The sequence below is a fragment of the Siphateles boraxobius genome, unplaced genomic scaffold (genome assembly GCF_051911475.1).
Source record: "Siphateles boraxobius isolate OS27281-9 unplaced genomic scaffold, OSU_SipBor_1 41, whole genome shotgun sequence".
NCBI classification, from domain to species: domain Eukaryota; kingdom Metazoa; phylum Chordata; class Actinopteri; order Cypriniformes; family Leuciscidae; genus Siphateles; species Siphateles boraxobius.
The window spans coordinates 13,022,223-13,041,888 of record NW_027509042.1 but is presented as its reverse complement, the minus strand read 5'-3'; the positions used below and the strand labels follow the sequence as shown (position 1 = coordinate 13,041,888).

The 19,666-nt window shown below is 38.2% G+C and overlaps 2 protein-coding genes across 2 annotated transcripts in view; one reads left to right on the top strand and one right to left on the bottom strand.

Annotated features, from left to right (window-relative positions):
* LOC143706526 (uncharacterized) overlaps positions 1-19,666 on the top strand; it is a 346,835-nt gene that overhangs the window by 286,249 nt on the left and 40,920 nt on the right. The gene's annotated exons all lie outside the window — the stretch shown is intronic.
* On the bottom strand, positions 15,237-19,550 carry LOC143706912 (uncharacterized). Its single transcript, XM_077199342.1, has 6 exons — positions 19,355-19,550; positions 19,137-19,236; positions 18,342-18,907; positions 16,855-17,054; positions 15,692-15,851; positions 15,237-15,612 (listed from the first exon to the last, which is right to left on the bottom strand). The coding sequence occupies exons 1-6, from the start codon at positions 19,548-19,550 to the stop codon at positions 15,455-15,457; spliced, it is 1,380 nt and encodes a 459-aa protein (XP_077055457.1). The 3' UTR covers positions 15,237-15,454.

Below are 19,666 nucleotides of genomic sequence, written 5' to 3'. Positions count from 1 at the left end.
TCTCGCGAGGTAACGAATTGCTTTACGGCACTGCACGTGTACACGCCCCCTTCAAGGATATGGCTAGCTATAAGAACAACTATCGGAAGAGTCAAGAAAAAGGTAACGAGAATCTGGCAAACGAGGAATCGGACAAGAGTCCCACTCACTCAGTCTTTCACTGTTAAAGTTGATTCCTGCGATTATCATGAGAACAGTTGTCAATATCTCTCATAATTATCAGGACATAAATAAGCCTATATGTCGTAAATAGTGTAAATGAGCGCAATTTGCAAACTATTATGATAAATTGAAATAATCATGTCTAACAACATCATAACGGAAGTTACAAAATCAGGGCTCTCAAGTGTCACGCATTGAGCGTGACAGTCACTCATTTCGGTCTTTTGTCCCGATCTCCCCCCACACATTGTATTTCTAACGCTGAAAAACTATTTGTAATATATTTAATACGCCAAAACTCTGGCCGCGCCACTCTCACTGTGGAACTGGCAGGAATCAAGCGCGTCTCCTCTGGTGTTGTTCGTGGAGCTACACAATAGCCAATCAGAAAATAGCACTATTGTATCTGGGTAAGATTTAACGCAACAACCAATGACAAAAATGTATCTGTCGGCTGGATGTCACTCTTGCCTGTCTTCAAAACTTGAGAGCCCTGCGAAATAATGCGACGTACATGATACACTTTATTGGTGTCATCTGGCATTTAGGCTCAGGTAAGCCTAACGCGGTAGGCTACTTTATTATTATGAAGTGCAGAGGCCTTGAGAGCAGATACGCTCTGCATGAGTGGTGTTTACGACAGTAACGTTAAATACAAGTACTCTACATCGACTCTAGGGATCGCTGTTTGACAAAAACAGAAATCCTGCATAGTGCCGCTTTAAAGATTATCCTGGTGATCGATCTATGATAGACATAATTGATATATTAAATATTTAATTATAATCCGTTTTGATTAAGTATGGATATACAATTGAGCTGATAATAACCTGTCTGTAAAATATAGTCTACATATGCAATTAATTACAATCCTTTGTGGTTAATTGTCTAGGTACACATATGAATGCAGATGCAGGGAACATATTATCCCTTTTTGGGAGAGTTAACATGTATGATTATCTGGGTCAAACCCGTATGAATAATTATTAATTGTAAAATTACAAATTTTTGAATACATATCCCCAAAGCCTGACCCAGGTTCCTTACAGCCTCTTACACTCATTGGTGGGCACGCACTGCCGATGATGGCACCAGTTGTCGGCGCGACTGGAGGATGAAGGCCGAGGCGGGAGATAGTCGGTTTCGGCCCCATTCACCAGTAACAGCGGATTATCAGTGAATCCCAGTTGTCTCCGACAAAAGTTTATAAAACTATCCAGTGTAAAATGATCACTACAGAGGCGGGTTTTGCCGGTGATCCTCAGCTCTCCATCAAGGCGGCTCTTCACAAAATTAATCCACCTCTTCTTGATGTGATCGTTTTACAGAAATTAAAATAAGGACACCGATCTGTTTTGAACGTCATCGCATCCAGGTAGTACATATTTCCGTGACCAAGGCATAGCTAGCTAGCTAGCAAAATGTAGGCTGTAACTAATAGTACTGACAGTAACTTGTGATTGAGCGGCAAACTGATGTGAATGTGCTCTATTTTTACTGTTAGGGGAGAGGCGGGACTCCAGTGCGTCATCGAGCCCCTGTTTTAGCCCCAACCAAAAAATTCAGAACACAGCAATGGTGAAAAACTGTTTAACGGTCTAACTCCACAATTCAGTACTTCACAGTTCACTGTCTTTGTAATATGTTTTAGCAATACATTTCTAACATTTATAATGTGTTTAGAATTTTTTTAGAATTGCCTTTAAAAGGGACTTTAAATGTTTAATGTTCAGTGGCACATGCCGATCAAATATCATTACACAGAAAAGAACACAAAAAACACGTTATACAATAAGGGTTTATTTCATTTCAAGTTAACTTCATGCATTTCAAACAGCTACACATACCTTCTGGTACACCCCTCACTTGCCAAACCAGTAAAGAAGGAAAGTAGCCATATTTAAACTATCATGTGCTCATGGAAGATTACTCCATCTGGTTATGACCACATGGGGGAGGGAACCCAGTATGTAAGTTTTCTTATACGTTTTGTCTTTATTGTTTTAAGCCCTTTATATTGTTCTAGATATAAATGATGTATGATTTAGAGTTGAAATGTCATGTCATTTGTTTGTTTATGTCTTGTCACCTCTGTGTAATTTATAGGTTTCTCCCTAAAATGGTTTTTCCAAAAATAGGAGGAGCTTAGGACTATAAAACAGGCAGTCATTTTAGGGGAGACTGCTGGGGTGGAGAGGTTGAATCTCTTTTGTATTTGTGGGCCTGTACATTGGCAAAGCCAACTTACATTCGTGTATTGTAAACCATTTTGATTTATTTTCTTTGGTATTATAATTTTTGATAATCTGTTGTTTTTTCTATTACTTCCCCTAATGCTATTGGATATTGATATTTTTGCACCTTTTGGAATTAAAACCACTCTGGACTGTGTTTTTTTTTTCTGTCCTTTGTCAAGTCATTGGTCAACAGCTCTGGCTGTTGGTACATCTTAACATTAACATTTTAATTAAAGGGTACTTTAGATGTGAAACTAAAACCGCCAGTAGTTGGCGGCAAGTCACTGTCTTAGGGAGTCATTCATTCAACCGATTTGTTCAAACGGCTGATTCATTCAGGAAAAACAAGTGATTGTTCATTGAATCGTTAAAATGATCATTTAGGGACATACCTATAACTGCACTGACACATCACGCAGTGAAAGCAAGCATGAGAGACAAATGCGATTTCAGCTCACAGTGCCTACATATTTAAAAGTAAAACATTGATTACAATATCATAATAGACAATACACATCACACACCACTATGCACATAAAGAATGAACTTATAATTTAACTGAAATTTACCAACGTTATTCTTCTCTCCTCCTGTTTCGCGTGCAGAGACAGACGTAATGCTGCTGCGAATGTGACGCGAAATGTCAGATGAACCAGCAAATCCACAAAGAAAGAATAATAAATAAAAAAGCTAATTAGATAGTTTTAATTTGGAAAACATTTAGATATGTCTAATTCAAATTGCCATCGAAATTCTAAGACCTTTCATAAGTAATAATAAGACTTAGACTTTTTATGGCTTTACATTTTAAAAATCTAATTTAAGACTTTTTAAGGATCCGCGGAAACCCAAGGATCAGTTATCCAGATACAGAAGCCACTTGATGTGGACAGGTGTAAACGCACAGTGTCCTGATTGGATCATGGTGATCGCATGTTAAAGGTGCTCTAAGCCAGTGGTTCTCAAACCTGTCCTAGGGACCCCTCGCGCCTGCTCATTTTGCATGTCTCCCTCACCTAACACACCTGATTCAACTTATCAGCTTTTTAGTACAGTGAATTAGGTGTGTCTGATGAGGGAGACATGCAAAATGTGCAGTGGTGAGGGGTCCCTAGGACAGGTTTTAGAACCACTGCTCTAAGCGATGTCGGGTGACGTCACTTCTTGTTGACGTTTAAAGTATTGTCAAATAAAACGGAGGCTAGCTAGACCCTCCCTCCTCCTCACTAACCCCCAAAATCCTTCTTGTTGGTTATTGGCTGGAACGGTTTGTTATGTTTAGTGGTGCGGGTAAGCCCAGTTTGTTTTTGTTGCTGTTTGTGGAGCCTGGGGTGTCTGCAGAGACCGCATTTTTTTTTTTTTACAGTGTGTTCAGGCGACAGGCAGCTAGCGGATAGTGAAGAGATGTTTGCTGTATGTGACAAAAAATGTTGTGGCCTAAATAACATGTCATCGCTTAGAGCACCTTTAATGCCAGATGTAAATGCAGCCCAAGAGCCCTGACGGATGCTGTAAATTGCATGTATATGAACATAAACTGGAGAAGACGTGACCAGTGGCGGCTCCTGCAAAATCTCTCGGGGGGGGGGGGGGGGGGGGGGAATGTTTCAGATCAACTTTATTGCATGCTGACTTTTTAATAGATTTAACTTTAGATGTGTTAAGATAAATTTAAAATAGGTTTTCTTTCGTTTCCTGAAAAGTAACAGTTTTGGACAAACAAGGCTTCCGTCAGACAGCGATGATGTGTGTGTGTGTGTGTGTGTGTGTGTGTGTGTGTGTGTGTGTGTGTGTGTGTGTGTGTGTGTGTGTGTGTGTGTGTTGTTATGTTAATTAACATTTTACCAAAATTCAAATGGAATTTGACTAGGGTTTTTGACCAGTAAATGCATTTTCAATCCACTCAGTTTCTTTTATTAACCTAATTTGGTACTGGGGTCTATATGACCCCAATCGACTTTTCCTTAGTAAAAAAATGGTTCATTTCATCTCAGTGGAATAAGATTTTGTGAATTTTCCTATATTATCTATCTATACACACACAAAAAAACTGGGCTTGATTCAGTTGTTCTATAGGCATGTAAAAAAATGTTGTACACTTCTTGTCTTCGGGGTCAATATGACCCCACATTGAAATGAATGGGAAAATCGAAAAAAAAATATTTTTTATTTTTCATTTGTCAAAAAAATTTAATAAATCCAGAATAAATCTGAAAATGTCCAAACCGCAATGAAGTCCTGATTAGTGTTAATTTCGTTAACGAAAACTAAACGAAAATATTTTCGTCAACGCACATTTTTCACCGAACGAAAACTAGACGAGACGAGACTAAAATCCCCACTAATAAACAATAACTGGGAGTAAATCATAAATAATTTTCGTAGACGAATAAAGACGAGACGAAAATGCAGTTCGGTAAATAAAAGACTGGGCTAAAATCTATGGACATTTTAGTTCACGAACAAAGACGAGACGAAAATTACATATTATTATATGATATGTTTTTGTCAAATCCTGTCTCCTCCTCCGCCTCCTCCTCGTCAGCTCTTCCGCCACACACCCACTTTCAAACCTGGAGCGGGCGGGCCGGGCACAGAGTAGCCTACACAACACATGGAGCAGGCAGGAGCTGGATTCACGGCGAGGCGGCGACAGGTTAAAAGTAAAACATGCTTTGCACGGGGCTCGGGAGAAAGAGGAGACGTGATATATGGACACATTTTCGCTTCATTGAAGTGGAGAACAAAACCAAATGCTTGATTTTAGTCGAAGGGAAGGAATGTGGCCACATGGTAGCTGGAAAAAACACAACAAACCTGAAGAGACACGTCGCAGTTCACCACAAAGACATTGTGGTAAATTAACAGAAAGATTGTTGGTGGTTGTTTATAATCTAACATTCCTTAAAATTGTGTTTTTTATCAAAAAGATGAGAAAATGTTGAAATGTGAAATAATTTTAGGAAATGTTAAATATTATCTGCTGACAAAAAAGTAAAAGGTTAAAATGATGTCCTGACTAAAACTAGACTAAAATGTTGACAGATTTTGTTGACTAAAACTAAACGAATAAAATTATGTTTTCTTGGACTAAAATAAAGACTAAAATGCTCGACTCATAGTCGACTTAAACTAGACTAAATAAAAATGGGATGATGTCGACTAAATGTGATAAAAACTAACAAGCGATACTGAAACTGGACTAAAACTGAAACTAAATTTAAAAATGGCTGGTAAAATTAACACTAGTCCTGATACTAGAGCACAAATGCAATGTGGAACGAACATGATCACTTGCACACACACGTGCACGTGCACGCGAACACAAACACACACACAGGTGTGACTCCAATAGAAAGCATTTTTATTGAAATTGGCAAATAAAATCAATAATTCCTGCATAAATCTGAAAATTCTCACACAAAAATGAAGGCCTGGTACTAGATCACTAATACAATGTGGAATGAACATTATCACACACACATGTGCGCCCACACACACACAGACAGACACAAATACACACACAGATAGAGGTGTGACTGCAATAGAGAGCTTTTTTTTTTAGAAATTGGGAAATAAAATAAATAATTTCTGCATAAATCTAAAAATTTTCACACACAAATGAGGGTATGGTATGAGAGCACAAATACAATATGGAAAGAACATGACTACACACAGATCCCATACACACAGAGAAACACACAAACAAACAAACAGGTGTGACAGCAAAAGAGAGGATTTTTATAGAAAATGGGAAATAAAACCAATAATTCCAGCATGAATCTAAAAATGTTCACACATAAATGAAGGCCTGGCATTAGAGAAAAAAACAGTGGAATGAGCATGATTACACAAACACACACATGCACGTGCGCACTCACAAACACACACAGACACACAGGTGTGTTTACTCTTCACTCCTGTTCATATCTGCCTATAGCTGTTTGTTTTTTGTTTTTATTTTATTTTTAAAAATTAATTTCTTATTCTAAAGTTAATAATTTTGTACATTTTGTTTATTTAAATAATATGTAATTCCAATCAAGTATTTTCTTTTAGTGGTAACTTATGTGGGATTATTGCAAGTTTATTTGGCATTACTGCAAATTTATATAGCACTATTGTAATAACAAGATACTTCAAAAGACCTCAAACAACAAAAGCTGTTATAAGAGCAGGAAGTCACATCCAGAAAAATGAATGGATCTCTATGGGGCCTCTGCTGGATGCATTTGGTAATTACAATTCCAGGCTAAAAATATATTATCTACAAAAAACAGCTAACCAGCAGATGGCAGAATTATGCATCTAACACCTATATCAATATCCAGAAACAATTCCTATTTAAATTTGATCATCATTAATGTGTTTTTTTCATAAAAAATTAATATTTCATACATATGCTAATGGTGTAGTAGAGGAATTCTGCAGTAAATAGGTAAAAAAGTAGCCTACTTCATATCCCCCAAAACACAGCATTAATGAATAGATGAGAAGTAAACAAAAAAATGATATATTATTTGTATGATTAAAAATGTATATTTTTGTACAATTACTCTATCAATTGTTGGGGTCATATCGACCCCAAAGCCAAGATTTGTAAACAGGAAACAAAGACAATGAGATTCCACAAGGTGGCGACAAATAATATTGTTGACTGAATCGTTGACGTGTAGGATAAAGATTGTGTTTGTGTTCGAATGGAATGTACAAATTTCAAAATACAATGCTAGGAGTAAAAAAAACTGCTACCATCCTTTCCTAAACTGATTGTAAAAACAAAGTGAGATTTTCCAACACTCGAGTATTTAAATGGTCAGCCTCTGCTTGTCTTCTCCCAAGGCCCTCCTAGATCTTGTTGTTCCTGTTGATACTTGCTTCTGCTCCTGAAATGAGCTCTGGTCCCTGAACACCTGACTCTGGTCCTGATTACTACGACGGCTGAATGGTATTTCTTTTAATGACACGATAGAATAAACTGTGTTCGCCATGACGTTGTTCAAGTTCAACTGGCCTCAACTCGTGAGATGTCCCAACAGTCTCTCTTTTTTATTTTTTATTTTTTAATCACATTTGATAAAGATATTAAAGTAGTGTTTCATTTTTCCTTGTTGTTCAAATTCAAAATTGTTTTCAAATATTATTTGTCACTTAATCTTAAAGATTTTTAATAGTGTATGTTTGTTCCCACCAATCGCTGCACAAGTTAAGGATATGTATGATAACGTAAGCACGTTAGTGCTAGCCCTCCCGGAACCCATAGAGAATGCATTGCAGTGCCTGCAGTTCGAAAAAAAACATCTTTGAATGTAAGTCTATGGGAGCACTCTGGGCGATTCACAGCCAGCGTGAATTTGCCCAAAAAGAGGCGGTACTCCACAGAACGTGACATGACGCTGATTGGACTATATCCAGAGGTACAGTGACGGCTAGCGTAACTCTGTGGTTGAATGAGATTGTGATTGAAAAAGTCCCTTTCACACTTTGGTGGTGCGTCGCCCAATCGCCCTAATGAAGAAACCGCCCCTGGACGTGACTGACTGCATTATAAGTGATGCTTTCTATTCAAAATAACAAACGTTACAGATTAATTATTTTGCACTCCTGGCATAAATTAAGAAATGAATGTCACTGCAAACCAGTTTTATGGTCAAATATCGAAGCTGGAGTCTTAAATCTTTCTGATGCTCAATTTGTCCAGATCAAGAAAGAGTGGTTTTAACGAGTAGTGAATGTTGAACAACAATAATCTGGGGCCATCTGTGATCTTTGTCGCGAAAGGAATTATAACGTGGGCGATGTTTTAGATTAGTGGTCGACCATTATATCGCCATGGCCGATATATCGGCCGATATTTGGCTTTTTTAAAATATCGGCATCGGCCGATAAGTTTTTCTGATTGGTCGACGTGTTGGAAGCGGGACTTTTATTTTGACGGCGCTGCGGACTTTTATTTTGACGGTCGGCGCTGAGAACACCAAGTACAGCTCGCTGCATCCTGCGGTGGATATCCAACCCGGCCCACATCCAAGTGTGACGTCAGAAGACACACCCATCCAAGTGTGACGTCGGAAGCCTCGCCCATGTCCAATTACGGCACGTGACTCGATTTGTTGTACACATGCGCAAAATGGCGCTGCTTCCTGTCGGAAATATGTTTACGGTTGTTATCATAGTTATTAGTTTATAATAAAGATTAGGTTATTTGTGTAGAGGTGTGACGCTACAGATTATTGGTGCAGTTACATTGTGACGCTTTGGCAGGCTTGGAATGGTCTAAATCACAATCACTCCCTTATCAGCTGTATTAGACAATACGTTACCTCTGCATTGCTCACTGGTTTTGTAAGTTAATGACATGGTAGTACAAGTAAACAATGTCCCTTAAAACGATATTTTTGTATTTTTCTTGTATTTCTGTTACAAATGGTAATCAATAATCATGGTTTTGCTGTAATAAACGTATAAGGGAGCGTCTATACTTAAACTAAAATGAGTTTTTGTCACTTTCTTAATTATATGGGATCCAAACTGCACTTATAGTTATCCCTTCTAAATAAAATAAATATAAACTTTTTTTTACATTTCTTTCTATGTGGTTATAGAAATATTGCATTTTTACAACCAAATTAAGAATATACTTATTAGTTAATGCCTGTTATAGCAAATTACTTTGAAATCAAATAATAGAACAGCAGAATGGAATTTATGTAAACCTTAAATTAAAGAACCAATATGGTGAAACTCAAAAATTAGAATATCGTGCAAAAGTTAATTTTTTCAGTAATTCAACTAAAAGCTGACACTAATATATAATATAGACTCATTACATGCAAAGTGAGATATTTCAAGCCTTTATGCGTTATAAATTTGATGATTATGGCTTACAGCTATGTTGAATTACTGAAATAAATGAACTTTTGCACAATATTCTAATACATAAAAAACAGTTAATCTCTCGCTTCCCCTTCTGTAGAGGTTTTATGAGTTTAACATATCAAAATATCATCATAGTTCAAAATATCTTGGTCACAAGTTAATTTTTTAATTTAATATTTTGTGTTAATACATCGTTTACACACATGGGTCTACAATGACCCATCTATGCAAGTGTGATAACTTTTTGTTAAAATAACCAATGTCACAGTTGTTCAGAGCAACACATTCACTATACTACTTAAAATCAATAGTATATTCCTGCACAATCGGAGGCTGCAGCTTCAGGACCCCGGTTACAGTTTACAGGTTAGTTTGTACATAGATAGTTCGAAAGACATTTAATCTCAGGAGCATTTTTATAAAATGTGTTTTTTTATTCAAAATGCATCAGAGGGATTTTGAAAAATTTAAATTTACACAAAACAAATTAAAAATGTATATCAATCTTTAAACAACTGAAAAAGTGGAGTGAGTCTTAGTTTCTTGAATTATACTGTATATTGATTAACCTCCTTAAGTTTAACTAATTTGCTCATTATCAGGTAAAATAACGATGGAATCAGCATATGCAGTCACTAAATGATATGGCCAGATATCAGAAGGCAAAACTTGAGAATGATTCAAGCATGAATTTATTTATATATACACATGTATTTATTTATATTATACGAAAGAACAAAAGTATTTGTGCTAGAACAAAAGCACCAAAAAGATCCTCTTTTCCACCAGTTGCTGCAAGAATGGCTTCAACTCTGAGAAAGAGAGAGAGAGAAATAGAAATTTGTTTAACATGTTCAACTGAAACATATATTTCTGATTTAACACGTAACACTTAACACTTATGAAATGTTGGAGTTGTAGAGAGAGAAAGTCAAATAGAATATTCATGTTACTGACGTCTAATTCCAAACTCCAAATGTGTAAATGTAAGAGCAACACCCACCAATTGAATGATCTCCCTTCTTTCCTAAATTGTTTGTCAATTTGTCGGTTAAAATCTTCCACTTCACTGAAATAGTTATCAGAGAACAGTCACTGTTGTGTTAACAGAAATATCAGTAACAAAAGGGTGCATTGTGGAAAAATAATTAATAATCTACTCTGACCTGCAATGATAATCCGGACCAGAAAGGAAGACCTGCTCAGCCTCCTGTAACGAGATATCCCGGACGACAGCCAGGGCATTTATGATGGCCTATGAAAAACGTTAATATAAATATACAATAATATCACTCATATTCTTTACAAGTAGAATAAGATTTACAGGATGTAACGTCACAAATAAGCACTGAAATAATATATTTTTCATATTTACCCTTATTATAATCCAAATAACAACATGAAATTGTTGATATAATAATGCAGTTAGTATAGTTAAATAGTAATAGTATACAAAACAAAATTCTCAGTTGAGAATCTAACGTTAAGTTACTGATACGAAATTCACTCAGCCAAAACACACAACTCAGTTAAGAGACATCACAGGGGAGTTAAATGACCAAATATGTAAGTTGAAGATAATTCATAGCTCTAAAACAACATCATCAAACCTTATTGATTCGAATTACATCGATATTTTGACAATTTATTACATATCGCGGGCTTTCGAGCTGATTGCCGAGCAGGCATGCTAGTCAAGTGATCAGCCGCACCGCACTGACCTCATTACAAACTATTATTAAAGTGATAAGAGCTGCTTTCAACAGGTAACATCTCATTCTCATACAACTTATTCGTATTATGTTGAACAGTGTTTATACTAAAACCGCAAGTGTGTTTTGTGCATTTTGTTTCGCAGTTACCTTCGTCTTCTACTCTTCTCTTCTCGATGCTTCTTCCTGTTTTTAAATGTTAACGTTAATGAGAATGTGTCCAATTTGTGCATGGGCGTGGTGGCTTCTGACGTCACAGTTGGATGTGGCCGGTTGGATGTCCACCGCAGGATGCAGCGTCGAGAACACCAGCACCAGAAGAGAACGGCAGCGCCTGATCATACAGCGCTCACTCACATTCTCCGTCTTCAGTTTACGATCTCTGTCAGTCAGATCTAATACTTTGTTAGACAGAACCGGTGGCTACAGAACTGGTCAAAGAAAGTAAATGGTATGCGAAAAAGTAATACGTTTGCTTTTATATTATTTGTAACCGAAAAGGCAAACAATAACAATCAGCCTAAAATACTTTCTCATTTACCGTCAACATTCAGCAAATGCGCCACTACATAATTTAAACAAATCTCTGAATATCTAATAAACATTTAATTTCACAAACCTTGCAGATTTAATCGAATCCAGCTGTGATATCTTGTGAAGTGTGCATTTGTAGCCTGCATAAACGTGTACCTGCGAGTGACGGTGCGTGCGAAGTGAGTGAATGCGAACAGAAGATCAGCTTCACAGGAGACGTGATCGAAAAACTTTAAATCTTTCATTTTAAAATATGCTGTGCTATATCCAGTGGCCCACTGTGTCATATTCATGTCGTTTTTACTATGTGCTGTATGTAAAATTAGCATTACCTTGTCAAAAGTCAAAGTAAAAAAGTGTTTATTTGAAAAAATATGATTATCAGTGATTACTGATTAATTACCAGATTACTGAGTGTCCTGTTACAGTGTTTACTTCCTTTTTATTCACATATTCATATATTTTTAAACAATTACTTTATTTGTGAAAAATTCTGTAAAAGGATTGCAGATTCAAGAATTTGCCATCTAAAGCATAGGGCCTAAGCATGTTTATTTTAAAGATTTTTAAATATGTATTAAATTTATCAAATTTATTAAATATTGATTTATATAAATATAAAGTGTGTGTGTATGTGTGTGTGTGTGTGTGTGTGTGTATATATATATATATATACATATAATATGCATATGTGTGTGTGTGTGTGTGTGTGTATATATATAAATATCGGCCACCCTGCTCTCTAAGATATCGGCATCGGCCATCAAAAAACCCATATCGGTCGACCACTAAAAAAAAAGTAGCCTATAGTAAGTGTAAACAAATGAATCGAATATGGGTCACAATTGAAAAAACGTGTAAACGGACGGTCAAAAAAAATCTGATATAGGCAACAAATCAGAATTGGGCATCAAGACCTGCAGTGTAAACGAGGCCTAAGTTTCATTTTTCTAGGTTAAAGGATTCTGCCAAGCTTTGCTTTTTTGTGCACAATTTCCCCGCTTGAAAGGGACTGACACATCATCAACGAAGGCCTTAACTGGATTCCACTCTTCTTTTTATTGTATCAATTATGACGAATGTTCACATAGGTAGAAAGAAGAAAGGTGAAAGACCATTAACAGAAATAAAAATACAAAATTGCAAATAAAGCTTATTAAACATCTGTTGTCATTTTTTGTATCTCTTTTGAAATGCAGCACTCTCAAACGATATTATTAACAAGCTTCATACACTATCACATTTTTAATGTGTAACGTTAAGTTATATGAAATCAGATCACGTTTAACGAGCTGCTTAATCACACGTGAACTTCAGAAATAATATGTGACCGTTCACGGAAAATAGAGACACAAGTCGGCAGCACAACTTACGAGCAAAATGAAAAAAGAAGCGTTTTTTAAAAAAAATTGGTGATTTGCGCTTTTTTGCAGATTCTGTTAGTTGAGATCATGAAGAAGCCTCTATATGTTTGAGATAACAGTATTGGTATATTTAAAAGCGTACATTTTGAGGTTGAAATCGGCTTGTTTTCGGAGATTCTAGCATGCAGCAGGGGCGTGGCGTGTCATTGTCTGTGTGTATTTCCATACAGGATAAGCCGGCTTTTGTCCCCGCCCTCCAAGTGAACAGCGTAGCTACTTGTGCTCTGGCCGGCTCTATCTGATATCAAAATTCAATGAAGATGGACGCCGCAAAGATTGTCGCAAAGAAACTGAACCATGGCAGTTACACCGAAAATGTTTTGAAGTACTTCTTCGACAAGTCGCGCTGAAATAGCGAAACTGTTGTGCAAAGGGGCCGTAGAACCGGCTGTAAAAGCCTGACTCGCTCAGAGAATGAAGTACCGGTTCTATGGCCCCTTTGCATTCTGATATCCCTGGAATCGCTGCCTATGCTTTTACAGCTAGGGGCAGAATGGCCTCCGGGTTCCGATCGTCGCACTTCGTGGGCTCGGGAAACTGATCCGGATTTATGGGCGCGACGCGCGCGCCCTCGGTGCTCGAATACGGCGACTCGCTGACAGCGGTGGCTGGCTGTTTCATATGTGATGTCCCGATTGCTTTGAATGGGGACCGTTTTGTGAACAGGGAACAGACTTAATGGACTGGCAACAATCTCCATAGAACATGAACTGGCACAGAGAATCGAAATAGAGGATGCAGTTAAGACCTTTGCTGCGATGAAGGCCCGCCGTGCGCGCTTCTGAAACGTACGTTAAGCTTCATTTGCTCTTTAGTCGTTATTTAAGATGCTGAACCTGCTGATGGTATAATGTGCTTGCGGACATTTCATTTGTGTGTGTTTTACGCACATAAGAAAGTGGTGTAAAGAGATTTGCAACAGTAATTTGAGGAGGTGAAATGTGATTATTTGGAAAATTCCTGTCATAACTGCTTAAAGAAAAATGCCAGCAGGCATTTGCCCCCTGCATAAACTTTAATATTGTTGAAATTTTGGGCACACGTGCGTTGCGCACTATTTGCGTTATACAGTATGTAGGCCTATGGCTTATTGGTCTTTGTGTGTGGTTGCTGGTTTTGCGTTATATGTATGGCATATTGGTCTTTGTGTGTTGTTGCTGGTTTTGCGTTATATGGCATATTGGTCTTTGTGTGTTGTTGCTGGTTTTGCGTTATATGGCATATTGGTCTTTGTGTGTTGTTGCTGGTATACGTTGCAAATAGAGGGGCAGCACAATTGTTTTTCGCCTAGAGCGGCAGAAGTGCATTCGCCGGTCCTGGGGGTGAGTTTCCATAAACATCAAAGTTTGTCGTGTTGTGTTCATTCTAAGAACACGTACATGTTACTCATTTTTAGTCCATGTTTAGACCTTCCCATACCTACCTATTGTTATTAGCTAGCTCAGGAAAGAAAAAAAAGCTGTAAAGCACAGGGGGGCGCTTTACAGGGGGTATGGCTTATCTAAATGAGATGTAAATGAGGCCTATTGTCACTCCTAGCAGCAGAGAGAGGTGAGAACTGCACAATCTTTAGAGGCTGTTATCTAACCTTTTAGCTTTTTTGACAGCCTACCTTCAAATGGCCACAACTTCTCAAAATATATTCAGATTTCCATGTGTTACACATCGTTGGAAAGCTTGGAGACTACACTTTCAGAATCTATGAATAACTCAAAATGCCCCAGAACCGACATGTGTCTCTACTTTCCGTGATCGGTCACATATTTTATCGTCATTCTCCCGCGATTAAATCGAAATACAAAAGAAAAGGTACACAAATCAAACACAAGTAACTTAATAACATTACCCTGCAAACAAGCCCGCACTGGCCCTTTCCGGGCCCACTTAGGGCTAGCCTAAGGGCCCCCAGCAGGCTGCTAGCGCAGGGCCCATGAGAATTTGCTCATTGGCAAAACGTTGGCCCTGCATGGGCAGCCCTCACTTAGCCCTCAGGAAGCCCTCACTAAGCCCACACAGGGCCCGCACACACAGGGCCCGCAGAACGTTGGCCCTGCATGGGCAGCCCTCCCTTAGCCCCCAGGAAGCCCTCACTAAGCCCACACAGGGCCCGCACACACAGGGCACTATTCAACTAAAACAAAAGATCTTGTTCACAATTATTTATTTTAATTTTATTTTTTTCAAAATTAATCTGTTTCACTATAAATACTTTTCGGCTACTATAACTATAAGTCTTTGGGAAAAACAATTATTCTATACATCTGAAATGAATGCAGTCACCACAAAAATGTACAGTAGTCAAAGGGATTTCAAATCAATGTATTTATTAAATACAAAATATAAAACATTCAATTCAGGTCAATACAGGTTAATAAAGGTAATTTAACACTCTGAAAGGGACTAAAAATCATCCATACAAATATAAAAATAATTCAAATAAACATAAAAATACCTTTGCTGAAAAAATAAAAAAAAGTTTGGTGTGCTAATCATTCATTGGCAAAGTTCACTCTTCCCCCGAGGTCTCTTGACTAGTCAGCAGACGGTGGTACCGCTCCTTTCGTCCACCCGCTCTGTCTCTTGAATTCCGCAGCCACACCTTTATCTCACTCTCAATTTCGGAATCACGAGGACTTGGCTGAAAGGAACATTTTCTTACAGCCTCTGAAAAGCAAATAGGCATGAGACAACATGGTGTATGGGAAGTAATTAATACATGCCATTTATAATACCACATGCTTACCTGTTACAACCCTCTTTAGCTTCAGGCTCTGAAAAGGTCTCTTTTGGTTTGAGCCATTCCAGTTCAATTGAGTGGCTAAAGAATGGCCAATCAATGTTGTCAATATTCTCCTAGTTGCTACCTGGACATTACACCCACCAATGGTTCCTAGATAGGCAGTCTAACAGGAAGGAACATACACAAATTAAAAAGGGATTTTTCAATAAAATGTCAACAGCAGCTAATTATTAGGTCCATAGATAGACAACTAAAAACAAACAAATATACAGCAAACAATAAAGTTTCAATACGTATTAATTGCGAAGGGCTTTCACTGTGACTGTGGTTGATGAACATAAATCCTCTCTGTCTGCATGTGAGAGAGAGAGAGAGAGAGAGAGAGAGAGAGAGAGAGAGAGAGAGAAAGAGAGAATGCACACAGTACTTACATCTACTGTGTTTACGTGAATACTCGACTTGGCATTTTGATAAATTTTTGTGTTTATTTGGCCATTTAGGTGCACAACCGAAGACAAAGGCTATGCTTGTCTGTGTTGCGCTCGGAGCATGTGCAAAGAATTCCGTTCTCTTTCCCGACTTATCGCACTTTTAATATTTCTTTTCAATATACTGCACATCCTGCTTTTTTTTTGGTAAGTATCCTCTAAACACAGTTGGTTATGTCTTAAATAAGCATAAAAGTTTTTAACAGAAGCGGCAATTCCCCGGTTGTATGATGATGAAGTTAAGCGAGATATTCTGCTGTCACTCTCTTAACCCTGAGCATGTCGATCAATTTTTGTTTCTGCATACAAATATGAAAATGTAATCATTTAAAATAATTTCAACGTAGAAGAAATTACTTTATTTGGTGCGCATTCCAACACTTAAGACGAAATTGTTAAATAATATTTTTTTGACTTTCACAAAAACTCTTGTGGATGTATGAGCATAAAATACCACTGACACCCCACAACCTTGTGAAAATCCTTCCCAGAAGGGCGAAATTTATTGCAACTGCAAAGGGGGGACCAAGTCCATGTTAATGCATATAGATTTGAATGGCATGCCATTTAAGTTCTTGAGGGTGTAATTGCATACTTTTGTCCATATAGTTAGAGCCAGAGGCTCGGTCAATGCTAGTTCAAAGTAATTGGTCTTGAGAAGAGCTACTGTTGACATACCAAATCTTTCCGACATTGATGATCTTCCATTTTTTGCTCCAAGATATCCATGTCCTGGTAGCTTTGGAGGGGTAATATGACGTCATCAGGCAATGTGACCTCTTTTGTGCTTGATCGAGAGCTATTTGCCACTGTTCTCTCCAGCATAGTCAGCCTGTCCTTAATCTCCTCTAGTGTACTGACTAAATATCTATCAATACCTGAAAAGGAAGAAAACAATTAAAACTGAGCACAGAGACCGTTTTAGCAGAATAATAGGCTATAAACTCGATTTACGTCATTTACTCTTTTGCGCATGCAGGCCACATTTAAAAAATCAGTCAGTCAGTCAGTCAGTCTGGCAATAAATCGGATCTGGCAATAAATCGGAATTGAGCATTAATGCCTGCAGTCTGAACAGCCTTTGTGGCTTTCTGTGTCACTTTCTCTGTACTATACTATAGTACTATAATACATAGCCTTTACACAAATACATGATAACTAATGTTATTAAAATACTATTGTATCTGTAATAGGTGAAAATATTAAATGGGCTAATGAATAGAGATGCACAGATTGACCGGAATGGGCCGATTTTCCCGTGATCGGCCATGCCCGCGACCGGCCGGTCAGTCCATATGCCGATTTTATGCCAGTCAAATGCACTCATGATTACCATCGCTTAGCATCAGCATCACAGCAGTTTCACACCGCAAGCGTGAGCGGCGCATATTTTTTTTGGAGTGCATGTTAACCAATGAGTGCATTCACAACGGCAGCATGAGCAGAGCGTGAGCGTCACGTGCGTGCAGTGAAGCAGTGAAGTGGGTTTCGGCACTGAGTCTAGTTTTTGCTGTGCTGCCCCGTTAGCTCAATTAAAGTGAAAGCACCCTTTCGATAGACAAAATAGAAATTATTTCTATTTGAATTATTTCTTATTTTATTTTCTATTTGCTCAAAATGCACAGAATAAACATGTGTAGTGAGTTTTAACAAAAACTGGAGTATGTCTGAAAATAAAATGAATAATAAAAATATTTATAGAAGATACACGCATTTAAGCTTATTTTTAATCATTCAGTTGCATTATAGCGATTATCTGTTAAAAAAAATGTTATATGCAAAATGTTCTATTAAAGAAAAGATAGAAAATAAATATTTGTGTGTGCTGTAAAGTGGTTAGAAAAAATGAAATCGGAATCGGCTAAAATAGGTATTGCAGGTCAAACTCAATGAAAAACCGGAAATCAGAATAGGCCTAGTGTGCATCTCTACAAATGAAACAATAAAATCCACAGACAATACATTACAGACAAAATCCTCATATAATTAGGTAATGTAAGGCCTAGCCTAATAAGAAAGAAATGGATATTAACATTGAGTTCTTCTATCAAGAACCAACTCTTATTGTATAACCATCATTACAAGATGTAGCCACAAAGAATAAAAATAACTTTTGCTTCCAAGGCTAGAGAGGTGTAAGCCTTTTTACAGTCTACTAAACATACCTGCTGATAGAGAGTACCTCACAGGAAGGGGGAAGGCTGCAGGTGAAGGACGGCTTGCAAGTGGAAGGTGGACCTCAGGTGAAAGTTGAAGGCGACTCGCTGGTGGAAGGTGACTCGCTGGTTGAAGGCGACTCGCTGGTGGAAGGTGACTCGCTGGTTGAAGGCGACTCGCTGGTTGAAGGCGACTCGCTGGTGGAAGGTGACTCGCTGGTTGAAGGCGACTCGCTGGTGGAAGGTGACTCGCTGGTGGAAGGTGACTCGCTGGTTGAAGGTGACTCGCTGGTTGAAGGCGAGTCGCTGGTGGAAGGTGACTCGCTGGTGGAAGGTGACTCGCTGGTTGAAGGTGACTCGCTGGTTGAAGGTGACTCGCTGGTGGAAGGCGACTCGGGGGTGGAAGGTGGCTTGGAGACAGAGTAACCAGAGAGTTATGACCAGAAGGTGGCAAACCCATGGGTGATGGTGGAACTGGTGGCTGGTGTACGACTGCAGCTGTGACTGTTTGTGATTGTCTCTGCCTTTTCAGTGGAGCAGGTTCAGGCTCGAGATCAATGTAGCGTTTGGTAGGTCTGCACAAAATGAGGAAAAACAATCCAAGAATGCATTTTAACACACATAAACAGCTGGCTCATACTAAATAACTGGCTCATACTATTTTAGATATAGTAATAGTTTGCTTTCAGGATCTTGTTCACAACATTTATAACTTAGAATGCACCAGCACTATAATTTATGTTTAATATTTAACCTAATTTGCATAAATGTACTAGACAGTAAAAGCAATAGAACAACACTTACTGTCTTGACCGCTGACTGCGATCTAATTCTTCAGGTTCACTGGCTACAATTAGATTTGTTTCTGCCATTTTGGCTTTATATCTTGCCTTTTCATAATCCACTGTAAGAAACAAAATAAATGTCAATAGGTCTTTCATCCTTTCACATTTACCTTGACACATTTCATGCAATGCTTAGTTTAAGTTATATACATTTCTGGGAGAGAAAAAAAAATCTACCTGCTGTGCCCAAAACACAGATTTCATGCGCTTTCCAAGTCTCTCCAGGAACTTCATGCATCAACAAAGCTGCCTTCTGTTTACCAGGGTCAGTATAAGGTGGCCACAGAGTTATGGAGGAGTCCTCATTAAGCCATTTGCTGCTCACAATCCCTACTGAGTAATCTGGGAACTCAACAATGCTGTACAGGGCCATCTCGCTGGTGAGGTGGTTCGCTGGTGGAGGGTGGCTCACTGGTTGAAGGTGACTCGCTGGTTGAAGGTGACTCGCTGGTTGAAGGTAGCTCGCTGGTTGAAGGCGACTCGCTGGTT

Excerpts from the sequence above, each read along its gene's own strand:
- LOC143706912 (XM_077199342.1), bottom strand. The coding sequence starts at position 19,550 with ATGGCCCTGTACAGCATTGTTGAGTTCCCAGATTACTCAGTAGGGATT. Across the intron at positions 17,055-18,341 it reads GAGGTACTCTCTATCAGCAG|GTATTGATAGATATTTAGTC; the intron begins GTATGTTTAGTA and ends CTTCCTTTTCAG. Across the intron at positions 15,852-16,854 it reads ATCAATGTCGGAAAGATTTG|ACTGCCTATCTAGGAACCAT; the intron begins GTATGTCAACAG and ends CCTTCCTGTTAG.